Source organism: Paroedura picta, chromosome 4 (genome assembly GCF_049243985.1).
Source record: "Paroedura picta isolate Pp20150507F chromosome 4, Ppicta_v3.0, whole genome shotgun sequence".
In the NCBI taxonomy this organism is placed as follows: domain Eukaryota; kingdom Metazoa; phylum Chordata; class Lepidosauria; order Squamata; family Gekkonidae; genus Paroedura; species Paroedura picta.
In genome coordinates, this window is record NC_135372.1 from 9,499,826 (window position 1) to 9,524,047 (window position 24,222).

General features: G+C 49.1%; 1 protein-coding gene across 14 annotated transcripts in view; it reads left to right on the forward strand.

The window, feature by feature from the left end:
- TCF3 (transcription factor 3) overlaps positions 1-24,222 on the forward strand; it is a 112,220-nt gene that overhangs the window by 70,986 nt on the left and 17,012 nt on the right. For all 14 annotated transcript variants that reach the window (XM_077331748.1, XM_077331750.1, XM_077331751.1 and 11 more), the window contains exons 8-16: positions 523-572; positions 7,334-7,436; positions 7,604-7,743; positions 8,578-8,704; positions 13,983-14,041; positions 15,024-15,102; positions 16,510-16,583; positions 19,371-19,562; positions 20,844-20,970. In XM_077331748.1, the coding sequence (XP_077187863.1) occupies positions 523-572; positions 7,334-7,436; positions 7,604-7,743; positions 8,578-8,704; positions 13,983-14,041; positions 15,024-15,102; positions 16,510-16,583; positions 19,371-19,562; positions 20,844-20,970 (951 nt within the window). The remainder of the gene's footprint in view (positions 1-522; positions 573-7,333; positions 7,437-7,603; positions 7,744-8,577; positions 8,705-13,982; positions 14,042-15,023; positions 15,103-16,509; positions 16,584-19,370; positions 19,563-20,843; positions 20,971-24,222) is intronic.

The window sequence follows — 24,222 nt, forward strand, 5'->3', positions numbered from 1 at the left end:
GGGAGCCCCAGCCATGGCGGCCGCTGGAGAGCACCAAAGGTGAGCCAGCAGCAGAGTGGCAGGGCAGCCCCCGAGGGGAGGAGGACGAGGAGGAGATGCGGCCCGGTACCGACTGATCCACATACCGGTCCCGGTCCCTGGACCAGGGGTTGGGGACCACTGTACCAGCCAAATCTCATTTGACCTTGTGCTAGCTGAGTCAATAGAGCTTCTTTGGAACTGGAAGGAGCATGAGAACCCCACCCTCTGTCCTGGAGATAAACCACACTTCTTAATTCTAAGCATGCCGGGGTGGACTGTGGGTACTCTGTGATGAAGGAAAGGCTTGCTCAGAGAATCTCTGCTTTAGTCAGCGTGATCTCGGGTACAGCCATCTTGCTGTCAGCCCGTCCTGTGCTCATTTCAGAGGTTTTCCTGCCAAGTGGGATTTGAATGCAAGACCAGGCTTTTCCAAATCTGCTGCTGAGATTATGCAAACTGAGTTCTTAATTGTTTTATTCCCCCCTCTCTTCCCAAATGCAGATGGCCAGCCGAAGAAGGTCCGAAAGGTGCCCCCAGGACTCCCCTCCTCGGTAAGTGGTACAGTTTTCTCCTATTGGGCAGAAAGTTCAAAGGGGAGCAAAATGACTCCTCCTGGTCCCTGTTCCCATTTGCTGAGCTTCTCTGACATCATGGAAGGCCTGACAATTTGTTGTTGTTTTTGTTGTTTTTGTTGTTTTTGTTAATTTGATTTTTATGCCACTGCTGCCATAACTGGCTCACAGTAGTCAACTTAATAGGAACATCCGTACAATTTTAAATCCCCATAAAACAATTAAAACAGTTTACACATACGGCAAATGGCGGCAACCTGGTATAACCACCCGCCCTATTCCGGGTATCGGTCAGTGTAGATGAAATAGTAACTGAAAGCAAAACATAAGATGGAATAAACCCGAAGAGAGGATGAAATTAGGCCCCTCGACAGTCTAGCACTGCAGTTCAATAGGGCCGGGTGGGGGGGCAATTGAAAACCCCGGGGGCTCCCACCCAGCCTCAGCCGAACCCCTGGTGGAAGAGCTCTATTTTTCAGGCCCTGCGGATCTGACAGGGCCCGCAGTTTGTCCAGGAGCTCGTTCCACCAGGTAGGGGCCAGGCGGGCCTCCCGAGGGCCCAGGAGCTTTAGCTGGTTCAGTGAAGTGCTCTGCAGGAGGCGTAAGGAGGCAGGCGGTCCCAAAGGCAGGCAGAGGCCAAGCTGTGTCAAGCCTGAAAGGTCAAAACCAAGACCTTGAAAAGATTGGAAGACCTGGTCAGGATGGGGTGTTGAATAAGGTTTGAAAATCTTTTTGGAACTCCCAGCCTCGGTTTTTTTCTGTATCTTGACATTTGGGTGTCATCTGCCGCTGCGTCTCATGGTTTAGGTCAGGGGCAGTCAAACTGCGGCCCTCCAGATGTCCATGGACTACAATTCGCTGGCAGGGGCTCCTGGGAATTGTAGTCCATGGACATCTGGAGGGCCGCAGTTTGACTGCCCCTGGTTTAGGTATCCGGTGGAGTCTGCGGAGATTCAGGGTCAAATCTCTGCTCACTGCGGATCTTGTTGGCATCTGTGGGGACCATGAAATTCTTTCACAATGGAACCTACCTTGTAGGGTTGTTGGGATGACAAAATGGAGGAGGAGGGGAAGACTGCCCTGAGGTGCTTGGAGGAAGAGAAGGGTATATATATACTACAATCATTAGTGAATAAATACAGGCACCAGGTGTGCCAGCAGCATAAAAAAACAGTTTTGAGATAAAGGCCTCCTGGCTCCCTTCCTGGCTGGCTCCTGCCTTTGAACTTGGTCTTGACAAGCATTTCCTGGTGCCATCAGGCCGTGGATTAGGGAAGGGGCATGGGAGGCTAGGTGTGGCTGGACTTCTACACAGGTTAGACTTTGACTCTTAAAGCTGATCCGAAGCGTCTCCCTTCACCTCGCCCTCCGTTTACCATCGAATCTTCCGGCAATCAAAATCCATTGCTCAGAAAAGCTAGGACGGCCGTGTCCACCCCCTTGGGGGCAAGATTTTCCCTCCGTTTTTCTTCCCCTTCCGTGATTGAGCCGCTCTAGTTATCTGCTTGCTTCTTCCCCAAAAGAAATCTGGCTGTCCCACCCTGTCGCAGTGTAATATTTTGGCTGGTTGCTCAGCCCAGGAGCCTGAGGGAAGGCAAGAGACCCCCCTTTAGATTATGCAACTTACATGGCATTTGGGAAACTTTTATAGTCCACATTTTATTCAGGATAAAGAAGAAAGGTCAGGTGAAATTAGGGGCAAATATCTGAGGTGGTTCAATGTAGATAACTCTGAGGTAAAATTAATATATGCGCGGACTTTAGTTCTGATGTTTCCGGCTAATAAGGGTTTCTTAAGATATTCACAAGAGCCTCTCGTGGCGCAGAGTGGTAAGGCAGCAGACATGCAGTCTGAAGCTGTCTGCCCATGAGGTTGGGAGTTCGATCCCAGCAGCCTGCTCAAGGTTGACTCAGCCTTCCATCCTTCAGAGGTCAGTAAAATGAGTACCCAGCTTGCTGTGGGGTAAATGGTAATGACTGGGGAAGGCACTGGCAAACCATCCTGTATTGAGTCTGCCATGAAAATGCTAGAGGGCGTCACCCCAAGGGTCAGACATGACCCGGTGCTTGTACAGGGGATACCTTTACCTTTACCTAAGATATTCACAGCTACTTAAAATCTTTATGCTTGAGAGGCCTTGGTTTCAGAGTTTTCCAGTACACTTCTCTTTGATTATTCTCTGGGTTTTTTTGTTTCCAGAAGGTTGGTGCCCTCTTTCCCATTCCCAATCCCCTTCTCTTGAAACACCAAGACTGTCCTTGAGTTTTTCACTGAAGGTTTCTAACCAGACCAGTCTAGAGAACTATTTGGAAGTAGCTCCCTATTTGACCAAGGAGGGTATTTTCTTCTCTCTCTAGAAGTTCTTTGGCCCGAAAGGGAGGGGGGTCTCTGTCTAACTACCCACTCGTCCTTGCCAACTTCCCCCCAAGTTCTCTCATTTGTGCTAAACTGCTCTCAGTCAGTAGTGAATTACTCTCTCAAGTCTAAATTGCTTTCTGGGGGGGGGGGGTGACTCCCCTTTTTCTTACTCTCTGCTTGACCTTTTTTCTAAATGCAAACCTGTTAGGCTTGGAGGGGGGTGAAACTTTGGCTAATCTCGGTGTAAACGCAAAGCCGCAAAGCCGGGGAAGTACGTGTGTGTGTGTATTTTGATGCAGTTTCCTGTTTGGGACCGGACAGAGAACCTGGGACGGTCTCTCCTCCCTCTTTGGGGAAGGTACCTTGGGGCAGCTTATACCAGGGGTGGCCAAATTGTGGCTCTCCAGATGTCCATGGACTACAATTCCCATGAGCCCTGGGCTGAAGCACCGCTCTCTTTTGCTAGGCCTTCTTGTAGGGGAAAACGTAGCCAGGGTTTCATGCTCCCCTCCCTTTCCAAACCACATCAAAACTGCTCTTCTCTGGGTCAGACCCTTCTACTCCATGGTCTCTGTGTTTCTCTTCTGGATCCTTAGCTCCCTAGTAATGGGACTCAGACTTTGGGAGGTGTTGAAAGACTCTTAATTATTCGGGGGGGGGGGGATTGCGACTGCAGTACTACCAATATCCTGGTGTTTGTTTAGGGTCGAAAACGAAGGGCAGGCCATTGAAGTGTCAGCAGCTTTGAATGAGGCACTGTCACCCTCCCCCTTTGGGGGGGGGGGGAGGGAGGAAAATATATTATGGCAAAAGCAAAAAATAAAAGATTTGCCATTAGGGAAGTAGGGGCTTTGTTCCAATTTTCTTGGCTTTTGCCTTTTTCCTAAACAAGCAGGAGGTGTTTGTGTGAGAGAGACAATCTCCCCCCCCCCAAAAAAACTTTCAGACTCACATTTCTGTGAAGGGGGGAGTGTTCTCTTCCGTCCCCAGCTCCTCTCTCTTCCCCATCCACCCCCCTTTCATTTTAAGGTTCCCTCCTTTAGAAGCCCTGCAGGTGGTGTGCAAAGGTACAATATTTGGAACGGGAGCGGGAGAACGATGCAGAGTCTGAATGAATGAAATGCGCAGGATTGGGGAGGGGGAGAAGGATCTCACCCAGGGCGTCAGCATTGAGGGGGAGGGGGGACTCTCCAGGTCTGCCACCCTCCTGCCCTCCTTGTTCAAGCCAAAGACCCAGCCGGCTTCCTCGTTTTCTCCCCCCCCCCTTTTTGCTCTTTCCAAGCTGCGCTTCCCCCCTTTCCCTGCCCCCACCCTCTTTTTGTCTCCCATCCTCCCCCTTCCCTCCACACCCCCCCCCTCCAGCACCACACAGCTGCCTGGAGAACTGGCCGGATGCCAAACACTGGCAGATGGCACAGAGCTATTATTCCTGCTTCGCTCCAGTCCCGGCTCCTGCTATTTAATCAAATTATAGGAAAAGGCAATTTACTGGATTTCTTATTCTTTGTAGCCTGTTTCGGGTTCCCCCCCCCCGCGCGCGCTCCCGCCCCAAGCTTCTCCAGTGCTTTCACCCCCCACTTCCCCCTCCCCTGCTCTCCCCCCCCCCCACCTCTTTCTCACGTACATTCTGCAAATGCACTTTGCAAAAAGGGAAGAAGGGGAAGACAGGGGGACGGATTTCCCCCTCCCCTTTACACGAGGGTCGTGGGGTGAAGCATAACTGGGTAGTAAAAAGGGTTTTTTAAAAAATTTGCAGCACAATACTGTCTAGGCCCAGCAGATCCTTGGAAACTCTGTGGCCCAAAAACCCACCCCCCACTCTTGTAAGGAAACTGGACAGAAATCCCTGCCATTTTTACCTACGTGAGACCCTGAAGAGAAGTTTGTGATTTTGGCCAAAGGTCTAGTTGCTCCTGGTGCCCATTTGACATGGGCTGTCCTGTATCATCATCATCACACACACACACAATTTTCCCTTCATTATCACAATTAAGGGCCTGGATGTGCTTTAGTGGCAAGGCCCAATGAAAATATGTGCTGAGCGCCCCTCTGCTGGCCTGCTGCCCCCTCTAAGCCTCTGTGTTCAGATTTGCTTCCATCCTCTTGGGGGATGTGCTGTAAACAGAGCTCAGCATAAGTTAAGCTTGTTTTTTAATCATCTGGTGCCCCATCGGGCCCTTTTGGAGGCAGTTGCTTTGAGCTTAAGGGGGGGTGGGGAGGCGCCTGTATTCAAGGAAGCAGAATCTGACCCTCAACATCTCCTAATTTCTCCATGCACTCCACCCTTTTGTCTCAAGCCCTTCCCTTTGATAGGAGGGGAGACCTGACAACTCTCATGCCATCCACTCCAGAGCCCTCGTTTTCTGCATATTGCAAGGGGTTGGACTAGATGACTCTGGAGATCCCTTCCAACTCTATGATTCTAAGCTGCAGTTAGGGCAACTGGCCAATAGAAGGTGCTGCTTCCCTGCTGTCCAGTGCATTGCAGCGCCATCGTCCCTCGAAGACGATATTGCAGCTACAGAGTTAACAGCGAGCCGTGCCACAAGGGGGCGAGTTGTGCATGCCAGTTCTGGCTTAGCCTTTTGGTGTTTGCTTTTCCCCCTGAGAAAAGACCAGGCAGTTGTCGGGTTGCCTTGGCTGCAGACCAGCCCCGCAGTTCTCCTGTTTGCATCTAAGGTGGCAAACTCTGGGTTGGAAAATACTTGGAGACTTGGGGTTGGAGCCAGGAGGGGTCGAGATTTGAGGCAAGGAGGAGCCTCCATGCTACAGAGTCCCCCCCCTCCAAAGCAGCCGTTTTCTCCAGGGGAACTGATCTCTGTCACCTGGAGGTGAGCAAGAATTTAGGGTATCCCAAGGTCCCACCTGGAGGCTGGCATCCCTGTTTGCATCTGCTCCTGTCTTCTGACCAATATTGGCATAAGGCTGTGCTGGGTGAATGCTCATGGGCATCCCCACATTCTTCCATCTCATCAGGTGCGGTCCATGCTCTTTTGAACACAGGTTTGCATTGACGAGGCCCAGGGGCTGGGTTGCTTTCTAGAACAGGGGTAGTCAAACTGCGGCCCTCCGGATGCCCATGGACTACAATTCCCATGAGCCCCTGCCAGCATTTGCTGGCAGGGGCTCATGGGAATTGTTGTCTATGGGCATCTGGAGGGCCGCAGTTTGACTACCCCTGTTCTAGAAGGAAGGAGGGAAAGCAAGCTAGCTCAGCTTCCATTGTGATTAATTCTGTATCTGAAACCACGAGGGGCACACGGGGAATTACAGTGAGGTGCTCCAACTAGCTCAAGTTGCTGCCTTTAATGGGAACATGCCAAACGACCCTTCCATTGCCTGCTTCTCCACCTGCAGATCCCCTTCCCTTTGCACGGAATCTGAATTTCCTTCTCATTCCTGTGAGCCCTTTGGGGGAGTCTGCTTGTGGCTGAAAAGTGGGTGCAGAAAATCAGGGAACCATTTCCTGGAAAGATGTGGGGCTGGATACGAATTGGCTGGGGTCCTTCTTAAGATCTGAGCGGTGGATGGACCACTGCAAGGATGTGCCTTGGCATGCTTGTGGGCTTAGTGCCAGTGCGGCAGAAAGGCGACTCAGGGTCCAAGCGCATGCTTTGCACGACCGGGGCCCTGAGTTCTGAGGCAGTGTGTGTAGAAACAATCACACACACACGGAAAAGGGATGGGGGCTACAACAGCCAGCACCGGCCCCAAGTTAAGACACAATCAGAATTTCTTGAACTAGCCAACGGCTTTGTTTGTCGCATCCCCAAATGGATACAGAAAAGCTGGATATGGATGTTTCAATTTTATTTTATTTTTACACTGGAGTGCCAGTGTGGCTTTATTGGCTCAGGGACAACATGTATTTGGGAACAAGGCCTGGAGTGGCACTTCCTGCATTTTTTATTTTATTTTTAACTTGTCAGATTTTTAGGCCACCATTTCTGCCCAGCCGTCATGCAGCGTCTAACAACATAAAATGACAGCAGTTAAAAACAGTAACCCTTAAAGCTCCCCACCCTTCCTAAATCCCTCCCCCCTCCCCCAAGACCCCAGATGCACCCCTTTTGCTAGATGCTGGGGGTGTTAGAGGAGGGGCAGATTTCTCTCCCCTATCAGTTCAGTCTCAACCAAAGATCTGGCGGAAGAGCTCCATCTTGCAGGCCCTTTATAACTTACTCAGTTCCGTCAGCCCTTGGCTCTTTCGTGAGCTCGGTCCACCAGGCAGAGGCCAAGGACAGAAAGGCCCTGGCCCTGGTTGAGGTCAGGCAGATCTCACGAGGGAGTTGGACTAGATGTCCCTGGAGGCCCCTTCCAACTCCGTGTTTCTACGATTTCTATGATTTCTTTCTTCAACGTCTTCCTCTTTCTCCTGCAGGTGTATCCACCCAACTCAGGCGATGACTACAGCAGGGAACCCGCTGGCTATGCTACTTCCAAACCCCCCAGCACGGTTTACCCTGGAGGCTTCTACATGCCAGGTAGGCAGCCAAGTAGGGGCCCCCCAAAAGAACCTGCTTTGACATTCAGAGAAAGGACAGCCTGGGGGGGGGGCGTGTCAATCACCTTAGATGGACAGCTGGCAGAGAGGTGGGGAGGGACTCCATTTTTTGACGGCTGTGTTAAAACTGACCTTTTCCTTCTGCAGACGGACTGCACAATTCGACCGATTTATGGAGTTCTTCGGGAACCCTGGGCCAGTCCAATTACGGATCCATCTTGGGTGCCTCCTCTTCCCCCCTCCCGCAGTCTGGCAACTTCAGTGGTCTTCACCAGCATGAACGGATGGTAAGGAAGGGGGTCTGCTTGTCGCGGCATCTCCTAGGTTCCTGCTCAACAGCAGCCATCTCACAAAAGAAGAATAAGAAGGAAGAGCTGGGTTTTATACATTGCTTTTTCCTACCCGAAGGAGCCTCAAAGTGGCTTCCAGTCGCCTTCCCCACCTCTCCCCACAACAAACACCCTGTGAGGGGGGTGGAGCTGAGAGAGCTCTGATAGGACAGGACTGTGACTAGCCAGGGTCACCCAGCTGGCTGCATGTGGTGGAGGGGGGGGGAATCAAACCCAGCTCTCCAGATTAGAGGCCTCTTAACCACTGCACCAAGGTGGCACAAAGCCAATGCAGTACAGGAGCTAGAATTTAAGGTTAGGATTTGAGAAACCCAGGTTCGAATCACCAGTCTGCTGTGGAAGCTCACTGGAGAATCTGGGACCAATTACACAGTTCAGGCAGGCAGCGGAGTTCACGGTGGCAGCAACCCAAAGAGGTTGGCCGCCTCAGCCTTCCATGATCACCAGCGTGCACGCAATCCTATGACCCCCTTAAGGTTGCCGAGGTGGTGGCGGCTTTGGTGGCCCCCCATGAAAGGGTGGATCAACCCCCCCCCCCGGTGGGTCGGGAGCCCCAGGTTGAGAACCACTGGGTCAGGCTATTGCACCTCGCGGGTTTGTTGTGAGGTAAAAGGGACGACAGGAGAATGGAGCTGATTTGGGCTCCCACTTGGGACAAAGGCAGGACTTAAATGAAGCAAATAAATAGCAGAACAGGCTGTCTGAAGACCAGATACTGTTCTGAATCATTTTCTGCTTCCCTCACTGGTGACTTTTTCCTCCCTCCTCCAGAACTACCAGATGCATTCAGGAGAAGTCAATGGAGGGCTTCCATCTGTCTCCGGGTTTTCCTCAGCCTCTACCCAGTACGGAGTGTCAAGCCACACGCCTCCAATTGGGGGGACAGAAAGTGTGATGGGTAAGCAGCTTGAAACAATGAATGCTCTCATTGGCGGTTGCTAGGCAGCCCAACAGTATTGTCAGCCTTCTGGACTTGGTTTCTGTCAGCATAAGTAGAGAGAAGGGGTGGCCCTTTCTAAAATTGTTTTGGCCTTTGATGGAGGCTCAAGCAGCTGCAGGATTTTGCTTTCTGGCTTCATTTGGTTCCTTTTGAGTCTCTAGTTTCCCAAAGTTCCAGATAGGTGAGCCAAACATTATGCATGAAATAATCATACGAAATTTCCATCGGAACCTCAAATCCAGCAAAGCTGTACATAAAGAAGAAGAGTTCGTTTTTATACCCTGCTTTTCACAACTTGAAAGAGTTCCAGAGTTGGTTACAATCACGTTCCCTTCCCACAGCAGACACCCTGTCAGGTAGGTGGGGCTCAGAGAGCTCTGACAGAACTGCTCTTTGAGAACGTCTCTAACAGGACTGTAACTAGCCCAAAGTGCAGCTGGGTGCATGTGGAAGAGGAGTGAGGAATAAAACCCAGCTCTCAAGATTAGAGACTGCCACTCTTAACCACTACACCGAGTTGGCTTTCAGTAAAGCTACTTCAAAACAGCTTGGAAATAATCCCTAAATGCAGGAAAACAATAACAGAGCATAAAGGCAAATCATTTTAGAAGATCAGGTAAAAATTCAGGCAAGGGCAGTCTACTGAGTCCTTTGGTGTGATGGAGAGTGGACCAGAGGGGAGGAAATTAAGTCTATAACAACAAGAAGAAAACACGTGGGAAAGCAACCACTAATTACCTGGTACCAGTCGCAAAAGACACAACACGATACAAATTGCCAGTAGGAGATTGATTTACAATTTAAGGTGCCCCAACTGAGAAGGCCGTGCTTCTTGTGATAACATGACTGGTCTCAAAGAGAGGAGGAAGCCAGTCGGACCTTCAAAGAGGTTGCTGTTCGTAGGGGGTCAAGCCCGTACAGGATCCAGTGATGTTTTTGTTACCTCCATCCTACACTGTTTAGGGCTGTACTGCTAGTGACCAGTGTGCTGGACTGGGCCTTGAATCTAGTAGGCCTGGGGTTTAAATCAGATCAGCAGAGGGACTCACCAGTGGCAGGGACCCCAGCTGGAAATGTAACTCCCGGAAGTGACATCCGTGTGATGCCAAGGACACCCTGGCGTTTGGACAGAAAATGTATCCAAATCCCAGAGAGCCCCTGGTGTCCCCAGGCAAGATGCCAATGTCACTTCCTGGCGCATGAGGAGCGGCATTAGTGCATTGGGAGGCTGCCAGGGTGTCCCACCATGGCCCCAGCCAGTCAGCTGAGTGGCAGCAGGAAAGCCCCCACCCCCACCCCCACCCCCACCAGGGGAGGGGCAGCCCTAAATAGACAGCCGGTAAACATGGAAGGATCCGGGGGAGATTGAAAATGCTTTTGGCAAGCGTAACATCCCTGCATTGAACGTGGGACCATCACCCGTTTGAAAGAGCTTAGTCATGGCTTAGTTTGTGTGCAGTTTAATTTATTGATTAGATCTGTATGCGCTTGCTCAGTACCTCTAAAGAAACGAGAGGAGCGTTTGACGTCGGCGTTATTTCCTGTTGGAAACGGTGGAGTTGGCCTCTCTTAAGATGGCATTTACCTGCTTCACTTTTTTGCAAGTATTTGCTGGGGGGGGGGGAATACTTCTGTTTTTTAAAATCATCTGCCAGGTCTATGAGTTGGGGACATAAAGCATAAAGAGGTAGACCTTGGCAGGGTACGTTGTTTGTCTGTTTGTCTGCTTTCATATGTTTGTCTGTTTCGTGTTAAATTTTTGTGCGGGAAATGTTTTGCAAGCTTTCGGATTGATTTGCTGTCAGGTTTAATCAAAGGTTTATTGTCTACCCGAGGGGTAGTCAGACTGCGGCCCTCCAGATGTCCGTGGACTACAATTCCCATGAGCCCCTGCCAGCATTCGCTGGCAGGGGCTCCTGGGAATTGTAGTCCACGGACATATGGAGGGCCGCAGTTTGACTACCCCTGGTCTACCCCAACCTGTTAACTGGCTAATCCAGGGATTCCTAAACAGGAGCTTTAGAAGTCCGCAGCCTTTCCCTTCCTGCCTTAATGGACTCAGCCATGAGCTAGCTAGGGGACTGGCCCCATCCATTGCTCCTTCTCCCCCCCCCCAACATGAGTGAGTTCTGCCTGGAAAAGGGTGGAGCCTGCACACCTCCCATCTTAAACCACCTCCTGTCTCTCTCTCTCTTTCTCCCCCCCCCCCCGGTCCTCCTCGAGCCTACCTGTTAACTTGGAATGTGATGTCACTTCCGGTGACATGTCAGTCAGTTTTTACGTAGCTGTTTTTTTGCTAAACACGCTACAGGAAACTACAGAGGGGTAGCCTCAAGCACATACAAGAACATGATCGGGCGGGGGGGGGGGGGCTCTCTCTCTCTCTCTCTCTCTCTCTCTCTCTCTCTCTCTCTTTCCCCCTCCTCCCATTATACTAGAACTTAACAACCACTCACTTAAACTGTCGGGCTGCACGTTTAGCACCAACAGAAAGGATGTACTGTTTCACACAGTGCACAAAAATGAACTTGCGGAATTCCCTTCCACAAGGTGTGCTAAGGTGCTTTTAAAGGGGGGATTAAACACATGATTGTTATTTATCATTATTTATTTAATTTCTCTACCGTCCTCCCAAGTGAGCCGGCTCCGAGCGGCGTACATCGGTCAAAACGTAGAAATGATACAACGAAGTTAGTTAAAACAAGATTTAAATAAAATGAAAATTCTAAAACCTGTCGGCATATTAAACAGGTCAGGAGTCAGAGGTCGTGTTATCAGTCGCCTTCTCTTTTTCTGGAGCCAGTCTACAGTTGGGGGAGCATCTTCGAATGGGAGTGGGGGCGATAGACGTTATTTCGCTAGCCCCAACCAAAAGCCTGGAAGAAGAGATCTGCTGTGCAGTCCCTGTGGGACCGTGCTACCCCCAACAGGGCCAGGGCCTGCTCTGGAAGTTCATACTACCAGGTGGGGGCCAGGAAAGAAAATGTCCAGGCCCTGGTTGAAGCCAAGCGTACTTTTTGAGCCCAGGGACTACCAGCTGCCTGGACAAGAGGTCCAAAAAAGGTCATGATTGGCTGTGCAGAACTTCCATGTTCAGAGGCTGTGTATCTGAATGCTAGTTGCTCAGGGCAGTGAAGGGGGGAGCTTTGTCCTCTGTGCCTTTGTACACCTTCTGGGCAGAGCATCCTGTTGGGCAGGGTGGGAAACAGAATGCTGGATCAAGTGGATTATTGATCTGACCCAGCAGGGCTTTTCTTACATGCATATGTACTAGAAACTTAGCTCAAGATACTGTTTGAGTGCAGAGGTTGTGGAGACAGCCTCCCATATTTTGTTTGTCTCACTAAATACAACAGTGAAGATTGCCAAATTTTGTAGTAAACACATGCAACCTGGTCATCGTGGGGCAGGACTTTTTAAAGGTGAGCCCCTTTTTTTTGAAGGGGGGATCTAAACATCTGGCCCATTTAAATCAGTGGGAGCTGGATGAGGGAGGGGGCAGCCGCTGGGTATACTGTTGATTGGGGTAACAGGCATTGTGGTGCAGACAACAGAACAAGAATTGTTCTCTCTCGCCCCAGAAGGGCAGACCTGAACGAATGGGATGAAATTAATTCAAAAGAAATTCTGTCTCAACACCCAGAAGAAGTTCCTGACAGTCAAAGCGGTTTCTCAGTGGAACAGGCTTCCTCGGAAGGTGGTGGGTTACATTGGATGAGCGAGAGGGTTGTGAGTGTCCTGCTTAGTGCAGGGGGTTGGACTAGATGACCCAGGAGGACCATTCCAATTCTATGATTCTAGGATTTCATGCCTTTGCCAGACCTTTACTTCCCCCACCTGTTTCAGGTGACTTCTAGTGGTTCCCTTCAGCCTCACCCCCTTCTTTCCCCGCGCATGTAGGTTAATCCTTGTGGGAGCGGCTGTCAGAGATAGACAGGCCGAAACAGACCCTCTGGGTGTTAAGCCGCCGTCTGGGGAACTCTGCACAGTAATTCCTGTCTTCCTCGTTAACAGCCAAAGAGGCTGGATTTGTCTCCTGCAGATCCCTTCCACGGGCAATAGCACGCATCCAGCCAGGATTCCTGCTGCTGTGTTTCCACAGGACAGCCTGAACATAGTCCTAGGTTGTATACGTGGAGTTTGAAGATGCCGTGTTGGGCGGCAGGGACAGGCTGTGGAAATAGCCGCTCTGCATTTGACTCGGCTCATTCAGGGCCAGGATCGTTCTGACCGCCCCTGGGATGTGCCTTTGCAAAACGAGATCCAGAAAGGAGAGATAATATGGATCGGCTTAGGGAAGGGCGGGGAGAAGAACCTTTATCAGACAGAGGCTGGAACACGCTGGGGGGCTGCATCGGCAACGCCAAGCTAAAACCCGGCACCCTCTAATCCTCTTACACCCGCGGCGAAGCTGGTAGAAAAACCACTTCCCTGAAATTAACTCAACACCAACAGGGAAGTTTTGTTTTGCTTTAAGCAGCAAGCACTACTCAAAAAGATGGATCCAAAAAGATGGATCTTTGACCCTTATTTTTGGCCAGTCATTGCATGTGGGCACTCTGGCGTGGTAAGAATTGAAAGGAGGGGATTTCTTCATCATTGACCCGCCAAGATGATCCAGCAACAGGTGTTATGTGTCTTAAGAGAGAAATCCTATGCATGTTTACTCAAAATCTGGCTCAAGTCTGTTCGAGGGGGCTTACTGCCATGAAAGTAATTGTAGGATTGCATAGAGTTGGAAGGGACCTCCAGGGTCATCTAGTCCAACCTCCTGCAGAATGCAGGAAATTCACAACTACATTATGAGAATCTCACAAGTATATCAATTTATTCTATCTATCCATCTCTCTCTCTCTCTCTCTCTCTCTCTCTCTCTCTCTCTCTCTCTCTCTCTCTCTCTCTCTGAAGAATGTAAATGGTTAATGATTTCCCTTCATTTGTATAATGGATTTGGCTTCTGCAAATTGCAGGGAAGGGCTAGTAACAGCCTAGGCCCCTAAAGATCCTTCCTCTGGCCATTTTAGTTTTCAGTATGCTTGAGCCACAGGCTCTGAAATAGGCTTTCCATATGGACTAGTAGCTTGCCCTTTAACAGACCCACCAGGTTTTCTTTCTTTCAGAATCTTGCTGAGAGGGGGGAGGTTTGGTGGTCTAAACCTCCACTGAACTCTTGCAGTTTTTATAAATGATACCTGTATTGTTTCCCCCCCCCCCTTTTCTTGCTTTCCTGTCTCAGGTAACAGAGGAACGACCGCTGGCAGTTCAGGGGACGCTCTCGGGAAAGCACTGGCTTCGGTAAGTTGCACTGCAGAATCCTAAAACTCAAGGAGGTGGAGCTCCCCACAAGGCATGGGAACCTGGCACTTGTTCCAGGAATGGGAAGGCGATTGTAAGCTGCTTTGAGCCTCCTTCGGGTAGGGAAAAGCGGCATATAAGAACCAACTCTTCTTCTTCTTCTTCTTCTTCTTCTTCTTCTTCTTCTTCTTCTTCTTCTTCTTCTTGTTTGTTTAGTAGAAGTATGTCTGTCTTTCTCCCTCCCTCCTTCCAAAACTTAGGTGCAAGTTCCATGCAAATTGCATTGAAGATTGCTCTTTCTTTCCAGAGGATTTTGTTGTTGTTAGTTGTGAAGTCGTGTCCGACCCATCGCGACCCCATGGACAATGACCCTCTGGCTTAAGGGTGGGAACTGTCTATGTAATGAATAATTGCAACTGTGTCTCACCTTGGGGAGATTTGTTTTTTTTTTGTCGGACTTAAAATGAAAATACCCTCCCGTTGCCAAACCCCCTGAGACACTGGTCATGCGGGCATTATGTCTCCATCCCTCCACCCCGATGTCTGATTTGACTGCCCCTAAAAAACTGCCACCGACTCCTTCACCCTGATCAGAAGTGTTTGCAAGAGGGACTTAGCGGTTGAGAAGCTGCCTGGAGTGCAAGAAGGGTCCCTTTTTGGCATCTCCCTTTTTCTTCCTGAGACCCTGGAGAGTTGTTGCCGATCAGGGGGACCCTGAGCTTGGAATCTGCAAAAGAGAGTTTCTTATAAGTAGGACAACTTGAATCAGTCCTCTATAGCAGGGGTAGTCAACCTGTGGTCCTCCAGATGTCCATGGACTACAATTCCCATGAGCCCCAGCATTTGCTGGCAGGGGCTCATGGGAATTGTAGTCCATAGACATCTGGAGGATCACAGGTTGACTACCCCTGCTCTATAGAATGAGCAAATGTGCCCATATAAATCTTTTTTTTAACGTTCTTTCCCCCGACCTTTTTTCCAGATTTACTCCCCAGACCACTCTAGCAATAATTTCTCTTCGAATCCATCCACACCGGTGGGTTCCCCTCAGGGAATAACAGGTAAGCCGTGGATTTGGCTGAGGAGGGGAGGATGGGAAGAAAAGGACATTGCAAGGGGTTGTTGGTTTCCTAAAGAAAGATGGGCAAAAGGAAAACACTTAGTTGCCCCATGAGAGAACAGGATGTGGGATTTGTTGCCAGAGGGCATAGCGATGGCCACAGGCAGGGACAGTTTTAAAGGGAGACTAAACAAATTCAAGGAGGAGGGGTCTGTCAGTGGCTACTGGCTGTGGGGACTAAAGAGAACATCCACATTTAGAGACAGTAAAGTTCTGAACAGCAGTGCCAAGAGGAAGCATTGTGGGGAGTCCTCGGCCTCTGCCCTATTGTTGGCCCTCCGGAAGAACTGGCTGACCACTGAGTCAGATGGGATGCTGGACAAGATGGACCACTGGCCTGATCCAGCAGGGCTCTTCTGATGTTCCTCTCAGGAGAAGGCCTCAGCCTCTCTGCCCTATTGTTGGCCCTATCTAGAGGAACTAGTTGGTCATTGTGTGAGGCAGGATGCTGGACTAGATGGACCACTGGCTTGATCCAGCAGGGTTCTTAGCCTTCCTCAGGTACTGATGGGCCTTATAAATGCTTTTGATTTGCAATGTGTGTTACACTGGCTCCATCTAGTGCCTGCGTGGAAGTGTTGCAGCAGAACCTAAAAATTGCCAAGGAGGGGAGATTGTTTAGTTTGTATTTAGGGGAGATTGTTTAGTTTGTATTTAGGCTTTTAAAATCATAGAATCATAGAGTTGGAAGGGGCCATACAGGCCATCTAGTCCAACCCCCTGCTCAACGCAGGATCAGCCCAAAGACCCCACCCTCTTCTCTCCAGGGGCATTCAAGGTATTTTTTCAGGACTCACCAGTAATCAAGTTAATTATATAAATTTTCTAAAAATCCAGGTATTGGTTATGTATCTTCTGGACTGGATCTCTGCACCCCTCTAGCTATACCCTGGAAGAATTCTAAAGGTTGAGAGAGAGTTGTTTCCCCATCTGTGGATGTGAATTTGGGGGGAGGGTGACACAAAACAGTGACCCACTATCATGAAATACCCAAACAATGTTAAACTACTATCCATTGTTTGTCTGGGATAGATGGCGAATGTAAATCTGGCTCCCTGGCCTCCTCAGACGCTTAGAGAGAACATTAGCTTGGGCAGAAGTGCATAATTCTCAACGGCTTTAGCACATTTTTTGTTCTCTGGAGCTAATTCCTGAAGGGAAGAGGCAGAGGACTGGAAATCCTCTGTAGTTAGTTAGTTTATTTGATTTTTAGCAGAAATGCCTGTTAATGGCCATTTCATTGGGGGTCCGTCGTATATCGCTTTGCACCTTCCTCCTCTGATGCCAGGACAGTCTCGCAGGGAGCTGACCACCTTACCTTCTCTCCCTACATCTGTCCTCCACCCAGGTTCTTCACAGTGGCCCCGATCAGGCGGACAGGGTGCCTTATCCCCAAGTTACGAAGGGACCCTTCACACTTTGGTGAGTCGCTCTGAGGTTACCATCCGGTCAGACCTTGACCAGCCTCATTTGTAAGTTTGTTTTTTACCCAAACTGCGCTTGGATTGCACACGAAAGCCTTTTGCCTCCTGGCTGGTGCACCCTGAGAGGGGAGAATGTTGAAGCCACAGAGCTTCCCGGCTCATTCTCCTCGCAAGGACGCCAGAGTTTGTTCTTAATGGCAGGTCCGGTTGAATCTGGAGCCCCACCCTCTCCTGCAGTTCAAGACGTCGTCCTTTGAACTGGCACTGATCTGTTCTAAAGTTATATTTGCATGCATTAAGGAGGAGGAGGGCTTGTTTCTTTGTTTCTCAGTCGCCCAGAGTTTTAATCATAATTTAATCCTGGTTTAGCATCCCAAGCTCAAGTAGCAAGCCTAGGACGGGGTGTCAAAAGATATAGCCCGTGGACAGGAACCGGCCCGGCTAGGGCTCTTATTTGGCCTTTTCCAGATGACAGAAGCTGTGCATTATGTCCCTGTATACCGGGGCAGCCAAAGTGTGGTTCTCCAGATGCCCATGGACTATAATTCCCATAAGCCCCTGCTGTATACCAGTGCTAATGCATAATGGCCAGTGGAAGTGGGAGGGTGGGCATCAGGGAGATATAGTAAAGAAATACTGTAAGAGTGTTACTTTTTAAAGTAACAAAAAATACAATGGTTAATTGGCCTGTGTCCCTTCTCAGTCTGCATCTCTGATATCTGTCATTACATTTTATGGCATCCATGTTCAAAGGAATCGACATTTTTCTCAAATGTGTAACAAATCTGACGTAGAGAGCAGAAAGTCCTTTCCGATTATCAATAGTGTCCCCTTTTACGACCAGTTTAAAGGTTCTCAATACTTGAAAAGAAAAATTCTACTCTCTAACAAAGGTGTGCAAAACAAGTTGGTATTTTTCATGTTCGGATCTATTAAATGTAGAAAGTATTGGTTTTTCCTGATATTCACATATCCCAATACTGGTATGGTATTCAGATTTGGTCAGTATTTGGGAATGATATTTTTTTGGATCTCAGTCCCTTTAAATACCTTCTGGAAATCAATGGTTCACTCAGAAGGCTTTTTAATGGAATGGCAGTCTCTTTAAATGCCTTTTAGCTCCAACTATCTAGCAGGTATGAAAAAAATTCAAGATTTTTCAGATTGTCCATTTTGGTAGCCAGAAAAATAGAAACAACAACAAAAAAAATCCAGCTAAAGAGAGCCAGCTTGGTGTAGTGGTTAGGAGTGTGGACTTGTAATCTGGTGAGCTGGGTTTGATTCCCTGCTCCACCACATGCAGCCAGCTGGGTGACCTTGGGCTAGTCACAGCACTGATAAATCTGTTCCGATTGAGCAGGAATCTCAGGGCTCTCTCAGCCTTACCCACCTCACAGGGTATCTGTTGTGGGGAGAGGAAAGGGAAGGCGACTGTAACATGCTTTGAGACTCCTTTAGGTAGAGAAAAGCGGCATATAAGAACCAATTATTCTTCAGTAATCTCAGGGCTCTCTCAGCCCCACCTCCCTCACAGGGTGTCTGTTGTGGGGAGAGGAAGGGAAGGAGATTGGAATCTGTTTTGAGACTCCTTCGGGTAGAGAAAAGTGGCATATAAGAACCAACTCTTCTTCTAACCGAATACCTAAAAAATACCAATAATGGTATTTCAGGTCTTTTTTCAGCTCTGATTAGCCCAATACACATCCCCTACTCTCTAGGCCAGGGATTCCCGAATGGGTCCAGGGACTCCCAGGGGGTCACAGGAGTTCCTGAGGGGCTCCGTGACTTTTCCCCATCTGCCTTAATGGACTCGGCCACATGCTAGGGAATTGGCTGCTTCTATTGCTCCCCCTCCCGAGAGGTCTCTGTGCTTGGGAGGGAGCAGAATCTGTACGTCTTCTCCCGCCTAAAACCGCCTCCTTTCTCTCCCCCCCCCCCCCCAGTCCTCCTCAAGGCCACCTATTAATGCAGTGGGTGATGTCACTGCTTCAGGGGGTGTGGCCAGCTGACATCACTTCCTGGGCTCTTTAACACCTGAAAAATAAGTCAGGGGCTCCTCCACAATCAATGGGTTGAAAAAGGCTGACCTAGGCATTCCTGAAATCAGCTTCCTCATGGAAATACAAAACAAGTATTGAGGCACTGGGAAACCAAGGTGGCAAATAAAATATTCAAAACAGTCCCAACGCGTTTCGCCCACTAGCTTTGTCAAGGGACATTAAATCTTGTACAAAGGTACAATTAGTGGTTGTAACAACAGTAATTAGTAAATAAATACAATGCATATAAAATAATGTCATGAATACATATTTATTGTTTTCAGACCAATTTTGCAAATATATCTCTGAAACAGAGTGTCTAGAACAGAAATAAAACATTCCAATTATTATAACGGGAATCGAGTGTATTACTGAGACATTACCAAATTACGACAGCCTATATTGTTATTATTATTTAAAAGTTCAAATGATAAGATTAAAGGTTGAAGACTCCACAGAAGTCTGTTTTGGATGTTTTATTTGCCAGCTTGGTAGCCCAGTGCCTCAATACTTGTTTTGTATCTGATCCTTCACTGGGTCCTACCTCTCTCTTATTTATCATTTTTACCTCATGGAAATAGACAACAGATAAAATGAATGGGCCAGCTGTCATCAGCAAAGGCACTTTGAGCGTACCTTGTAACTGGAACGGCAACCCCCCCCCTGCAAACCATCACAACAGTTCACTGAATGTGCAATCTTTAGCATGTCTGAAGGATACCTTCTTTCCCTTTTCCCCCCCAAAGCAAAACAAAATGGAAGACCACTTGGACGAAGCGATCCATGTCTTGAGGAGTCATGCTGTGGGCCAGAGCAACCACGGAGACCTACACGGTTTACTGGCTTCCACATCTGGGCACAGCACCTCGGTGGGCGGCCTCAACCAAGCTTTTCCCCCTGCCTCGGTCCTGCCGATTGCCAATCGGCATTCCAACTTGGTAAGCTGAGGACTGGACGCCTGCCTGCGAGTGACGGCAGTAATGGGGACCCTTGTGCTGGCCCAGGACTGGGAGACCTGGGTTCAAATCCTCACTCAACCATGAAGCTAACTGCGGGGGACGGCGGGGGGGGGGGGATGTTAGGTCAGTCATAATTTCTCAGCTAAACTGACCTTGTGAGGTTGTTGGGAGGATTAAATTATCATTATTTTTGCTATTATTAAGTAGGGAAGGGGGGAGCCAGATATGCACCCTCTGTGTTCCTTGAAGGAACGGGAGGGATGAAATTGTGATTGCTGGGAATGGAGGATTTGGCACACACATTCATCCCAGACAGTTGTGTCGTGGGCTCAAACGCATAGCTTCCTGTTCTGTAGTATAAGTCTCTTGGCCCTTCTGGGTCACAAATTCTGCATGATCTTTCCTTGCCATCTTCTAAGTCCCTTGACTGAAATTACACAATGTCAGTTGTGTTCTGTAGCAGGGGTAGTCAACCTGTGGTCCTCCAGATGTTCATGGACTACAATTCCCGTGAGCCCCTGCCAGCAATTGCTGGCAGGGGCTCATGGAAAATGTAGTCCATGGACATCTGGAGGACCACAGGTTGACTACCCCTGTTCTATAGGAAGCCACTGCTGGCTCCAGAGCCCTTTCCCCTAGGGCAGATAGAATCATAGACCCTCCTGGGTCATCTAGTCCAACCCCCTGCGCTATGCAGGACACTCACATCCCAATCGCTCATCCACTGTCACCTGCCACCCCCTTGAGCCTTCACAGAATCAGCCTCTCCGTCAGATGGCTATCCAGCTTCTCTTTAAAAATCTCCAAAGATGGAGAACCCACCACCTCCCCTGTGGAAGATGTGAATTTGAAACTCCCCTGTAGCATGGGCTTCCCCTTCAGAGAGCTGGACAGTACGTTGGCTCATCTGGAAAATGGGAATATTTGCGAGTGTGATTATGAGGACTTCCCCCTCTGTGCCTTCATCCTCCTTATGCTGGAACGGTAGCGACATTCATAGAATCACAGAATCATAGAGTTGGAAGGGGCCATACAGGCCATCTAGTCCAACCCCCTGCTCAACGCAGGATTAGCCCAAAGCATCCTAAAGCATCCAAGAAAAGTGTGTATCCAACCTTTGCTTGAAGACTGCCAGTGAGGGGGCGCTCACCACCTCCTTAGGCAGCCTATTCCACTGCCTATTCCATTCTTGGGGGGCTGCACCCTTCCGACAGCAGGGATCCCCGTGCAAATTGCCTGATTTGTGTTTTCTCGTTGCAGGTCGGAGGAGGTCACCCGGAAGACAGCCTCCCCAGTAGCCCCAGCCTACTTCACAACCACGTTGCTCTCCCGGCACAGGCCAGTTCGCTCCCTGACCTCAACAGAGGACAGTCAGATGCTTTCAGTGGTAAGTCTGCATTGCGCTGTGGCAAGGAGGGGCTTGCGAGTTGAGCCCCTGGTTGGCTTAGAAAAAGGTCCCAAGAAGGGTTGTGTGCTTCGGCTCAGTTCAGGTGCCTTGGTGATCACCGAAGCCAGAAGCGCCGCGTAGGAGGCCAGAGAGGAGGGGTGGTGGCGGCACGCCAGCCAGCCGCCACACACGGGCATAGAACTCTGTGCCTGTGTGCGGTTGCCCGCCCCTCTCCGCATCGCATTGCTGGCCGCCTCGGGCTTCAGTGAATGCCGAGGCAGCCAAACCGAGCCGAAGCACTTACTCCTAGTCCCAAGCCCAGTCCTCCAGTTTCTCCAGCAGGGGAGGGGGATGGCCTTTCTCTTCTGGAGATCCTGGTGTGTGGCTGCCGGTCGGAGCAGCCAATACCAAGTGCAAGGGCTGGTGTGTGAACCTGATATCAGGCAGCTGCTTCATCAGAGCAGCATAGAATTAAGAAAAACAAAATATACAGTTGAAAATACAAAGCTCAGATTAAAACAAAAATTCCGGAGATATAAATTCTTGTAATGCAACAGTGAGACCAACAAGAAACCCGTGGTTTAATGAAGGTGATTACCCTGCTAAGTGAAAACTAAGCCCAGTAGCACCTTTAAGGCCCACGAGGATTTATTCAAGGCGCCAGCTTTCATGGGCAGGCACTCTTCCTCAGACAAAATAGAACAGGGATCATGAGAGTGCAGATATATAGAAAAGAATAAACCAGTGGCAAATTCGTAAACTGTGTCATAGTATCCAAATTGTGCCATATGATAATTCTTTGCTAAAACAGCTACTCAGTCCTTTTGAGTTCAGTTGTGGTTCACAAAAACATTAGAGAAATAAAACTGTCCATGTTAGTAATTAATGACAGACACTTGCACAGTTGTGAAAAGAAATAACTCAAAGAGACCAGTTGCTGGCCCCATCCGTCTCCACCCAAGCGTGGAAGCATCCCTGCAAGTGACAAGCTGTGCTGGCAACTATCTTGTCCAGAGACCAGAGAGTTAGATTCAAAATTAAATTACATATTAATAACATCAAATTACGGTCCCATTGTCCCAAATAAAATAGAATAAAAAGAAGAGAGGATTGTAAGGAATGTGGATATAAGAGTTGAACGAGGTTAGCATGCATAGTGAGATAAAAAAAAACCTATGTCCTTGTTGAGTCCAGGGTATGCCATTGTTTTGAGTGTTATAATAACTTGCATTTCTGCAATCTCCCTTTCTAGTCTGTTTCTGAAATTCCTACTGAAATTCCTTCTGAAACAGCTACTTTGAGGTCCCTTATTGAATGCCCTGGAAGGCTGAAGTGTTCCCCTACAGGTTTTTCAGTCCTGTGGTTTTTGATGTCAGACCTGTGTCCATTAATCCTTTGGCGGAGGGTTTGACCTGTTTGCCCTATGGAGAGAACAGAGGGGCATTGTTGGCATTTAATGTCATATACAGTGTTAGAAGATGAGCACAGACAGAGATTCCCACCTGAAGGATCTACAACAAACCTCCTTGGAACTAAAGAACCCGCCCAATCAGTTCAAGAAACAGATTAACAAAGCCAGAAGGATACCAAGAAAAAAACCTGTTGGCAGACCCAAAAGAGACAATAACAGAACACCACTAGTGGTTATGCATAGCTCTTAACGCAAAACAGATCAGTGCATCATCAGTGACTTACAACCTCTCCTGGATAATGACAGTTCTCTTTCCTAAGTACCTTTTCCAAACCTTTTCTTGTGCACAGACAACCCCCCAATTTCAAACAGCTCCTCACCCACAACAATGCAACATCTAATTTGAACATGGACACTGGTACCAGAGCTTGCAACAAACCCAGAGGCCAACTTTGCTACAACATACACTTCCAATAACACAATCACTGGACCTAACAACATCACCCACACCATCAAAGGCTTACTCACTTGCTCCTCTTTGTTGTGCTGCTTCAGACCAACATGGCTACCCACTTGAATCCCAGCTAAGTATTTATTTCCTTGGCCCCACCTCGGAACGCTCTGCCAAAAGAGACCAAAAATTCTCTCTGGGACTCCCCCCCCCCCCCCCAGTTCCACAGGATCCACAGAGCTGTTCCATCAGGCCTGTGGTCGTGACCTGGAGAGACCACCAGGAAGAGCTACCGGCTGCTCTGAGAACTCCGATCCCTCTGTCAAAACGAGTGGGGGAATTGAAATGATCTCATGATTCTATTGTCTGTTATAAATATTATGATTACATTGCAATTTGCCTTGAGCTGCACAGTTAGAGCGGATTTATAAGAATAAATATTTATTTATTATTTAGCACTTTCACTTGCCTGGCTCTTCGCTTCCTAGAAGCCAGAACAGAGAGGGAGCTCATCTGCTCTAAGTTATCTTCTCATTTAAACAAGAGAGCCAGTTTGGTGTTGTGGTTAGGAGTGTGGAATTCTAATCTGGCATGCCGGGTTCGATTCCCCACTCCTCCCCCGCATGCAGCCAGCTGGGTGACCTTGGGCTCGCCACGGCGCTGATAAAACTCTTCTGACCGAGCAGGAATATCAGGGCTCTCTCAGTCTCCCCTCCCTCACAGGGTGTCTGTTGTGGGGAGAGGAAAGGGAAGGCGACTGTAAGCTGCTTTGAGCCTCCTTCAGATAGAGAAAAGCGGCATATAAGAACCGACTCTTCTTCTTCTTCAGTACTATCAGGGCTCTCTCAGCCTCACCTCCCTCACAGGGTGTCTGTTGTGGGGAGAGGAAAGGGAAGGCGACTGGAAACCGCTTTGAGACTCCTTTGGGTAGAGAAAAGCGGCATATAAGAACCAACTCTTCTTCCTCTTCTCTGTTAGCTACAGAGAGATTAGACTGGAGGCTCGTGTACCTCAGTTTCCAGTAGCAGGCCACGAAGGCAGCAACTGTCCATGCAGCCTAATCCCTAACATTGAAGGGTCACTGGTAGGCTGCTCCTTCCCACGGAGGTTCCATCCAGCTACCCTGGTACATAGTAGAAGTAAAGTTGTTTTTTTTTGTACCCCGCTTTTCACTGCCCCAAAGAATCTCAAAAGCAGCTTGCAATCGCGTTCCTTTCCTCTCCCTATGAAATAGGTAAGGCCCTAAATAGGCTTGCCCTCCATAATACAGCATGAGGCAAGTCCTTCGGGGTCACCTCCACCCTCTGACAGTCAGAGACAGACTGCAGCCTGAATGCAGAGCTTCCATCGGATTGTTCTCTCTCCTTGTCCGATCCTTTTCAGTTCCCAA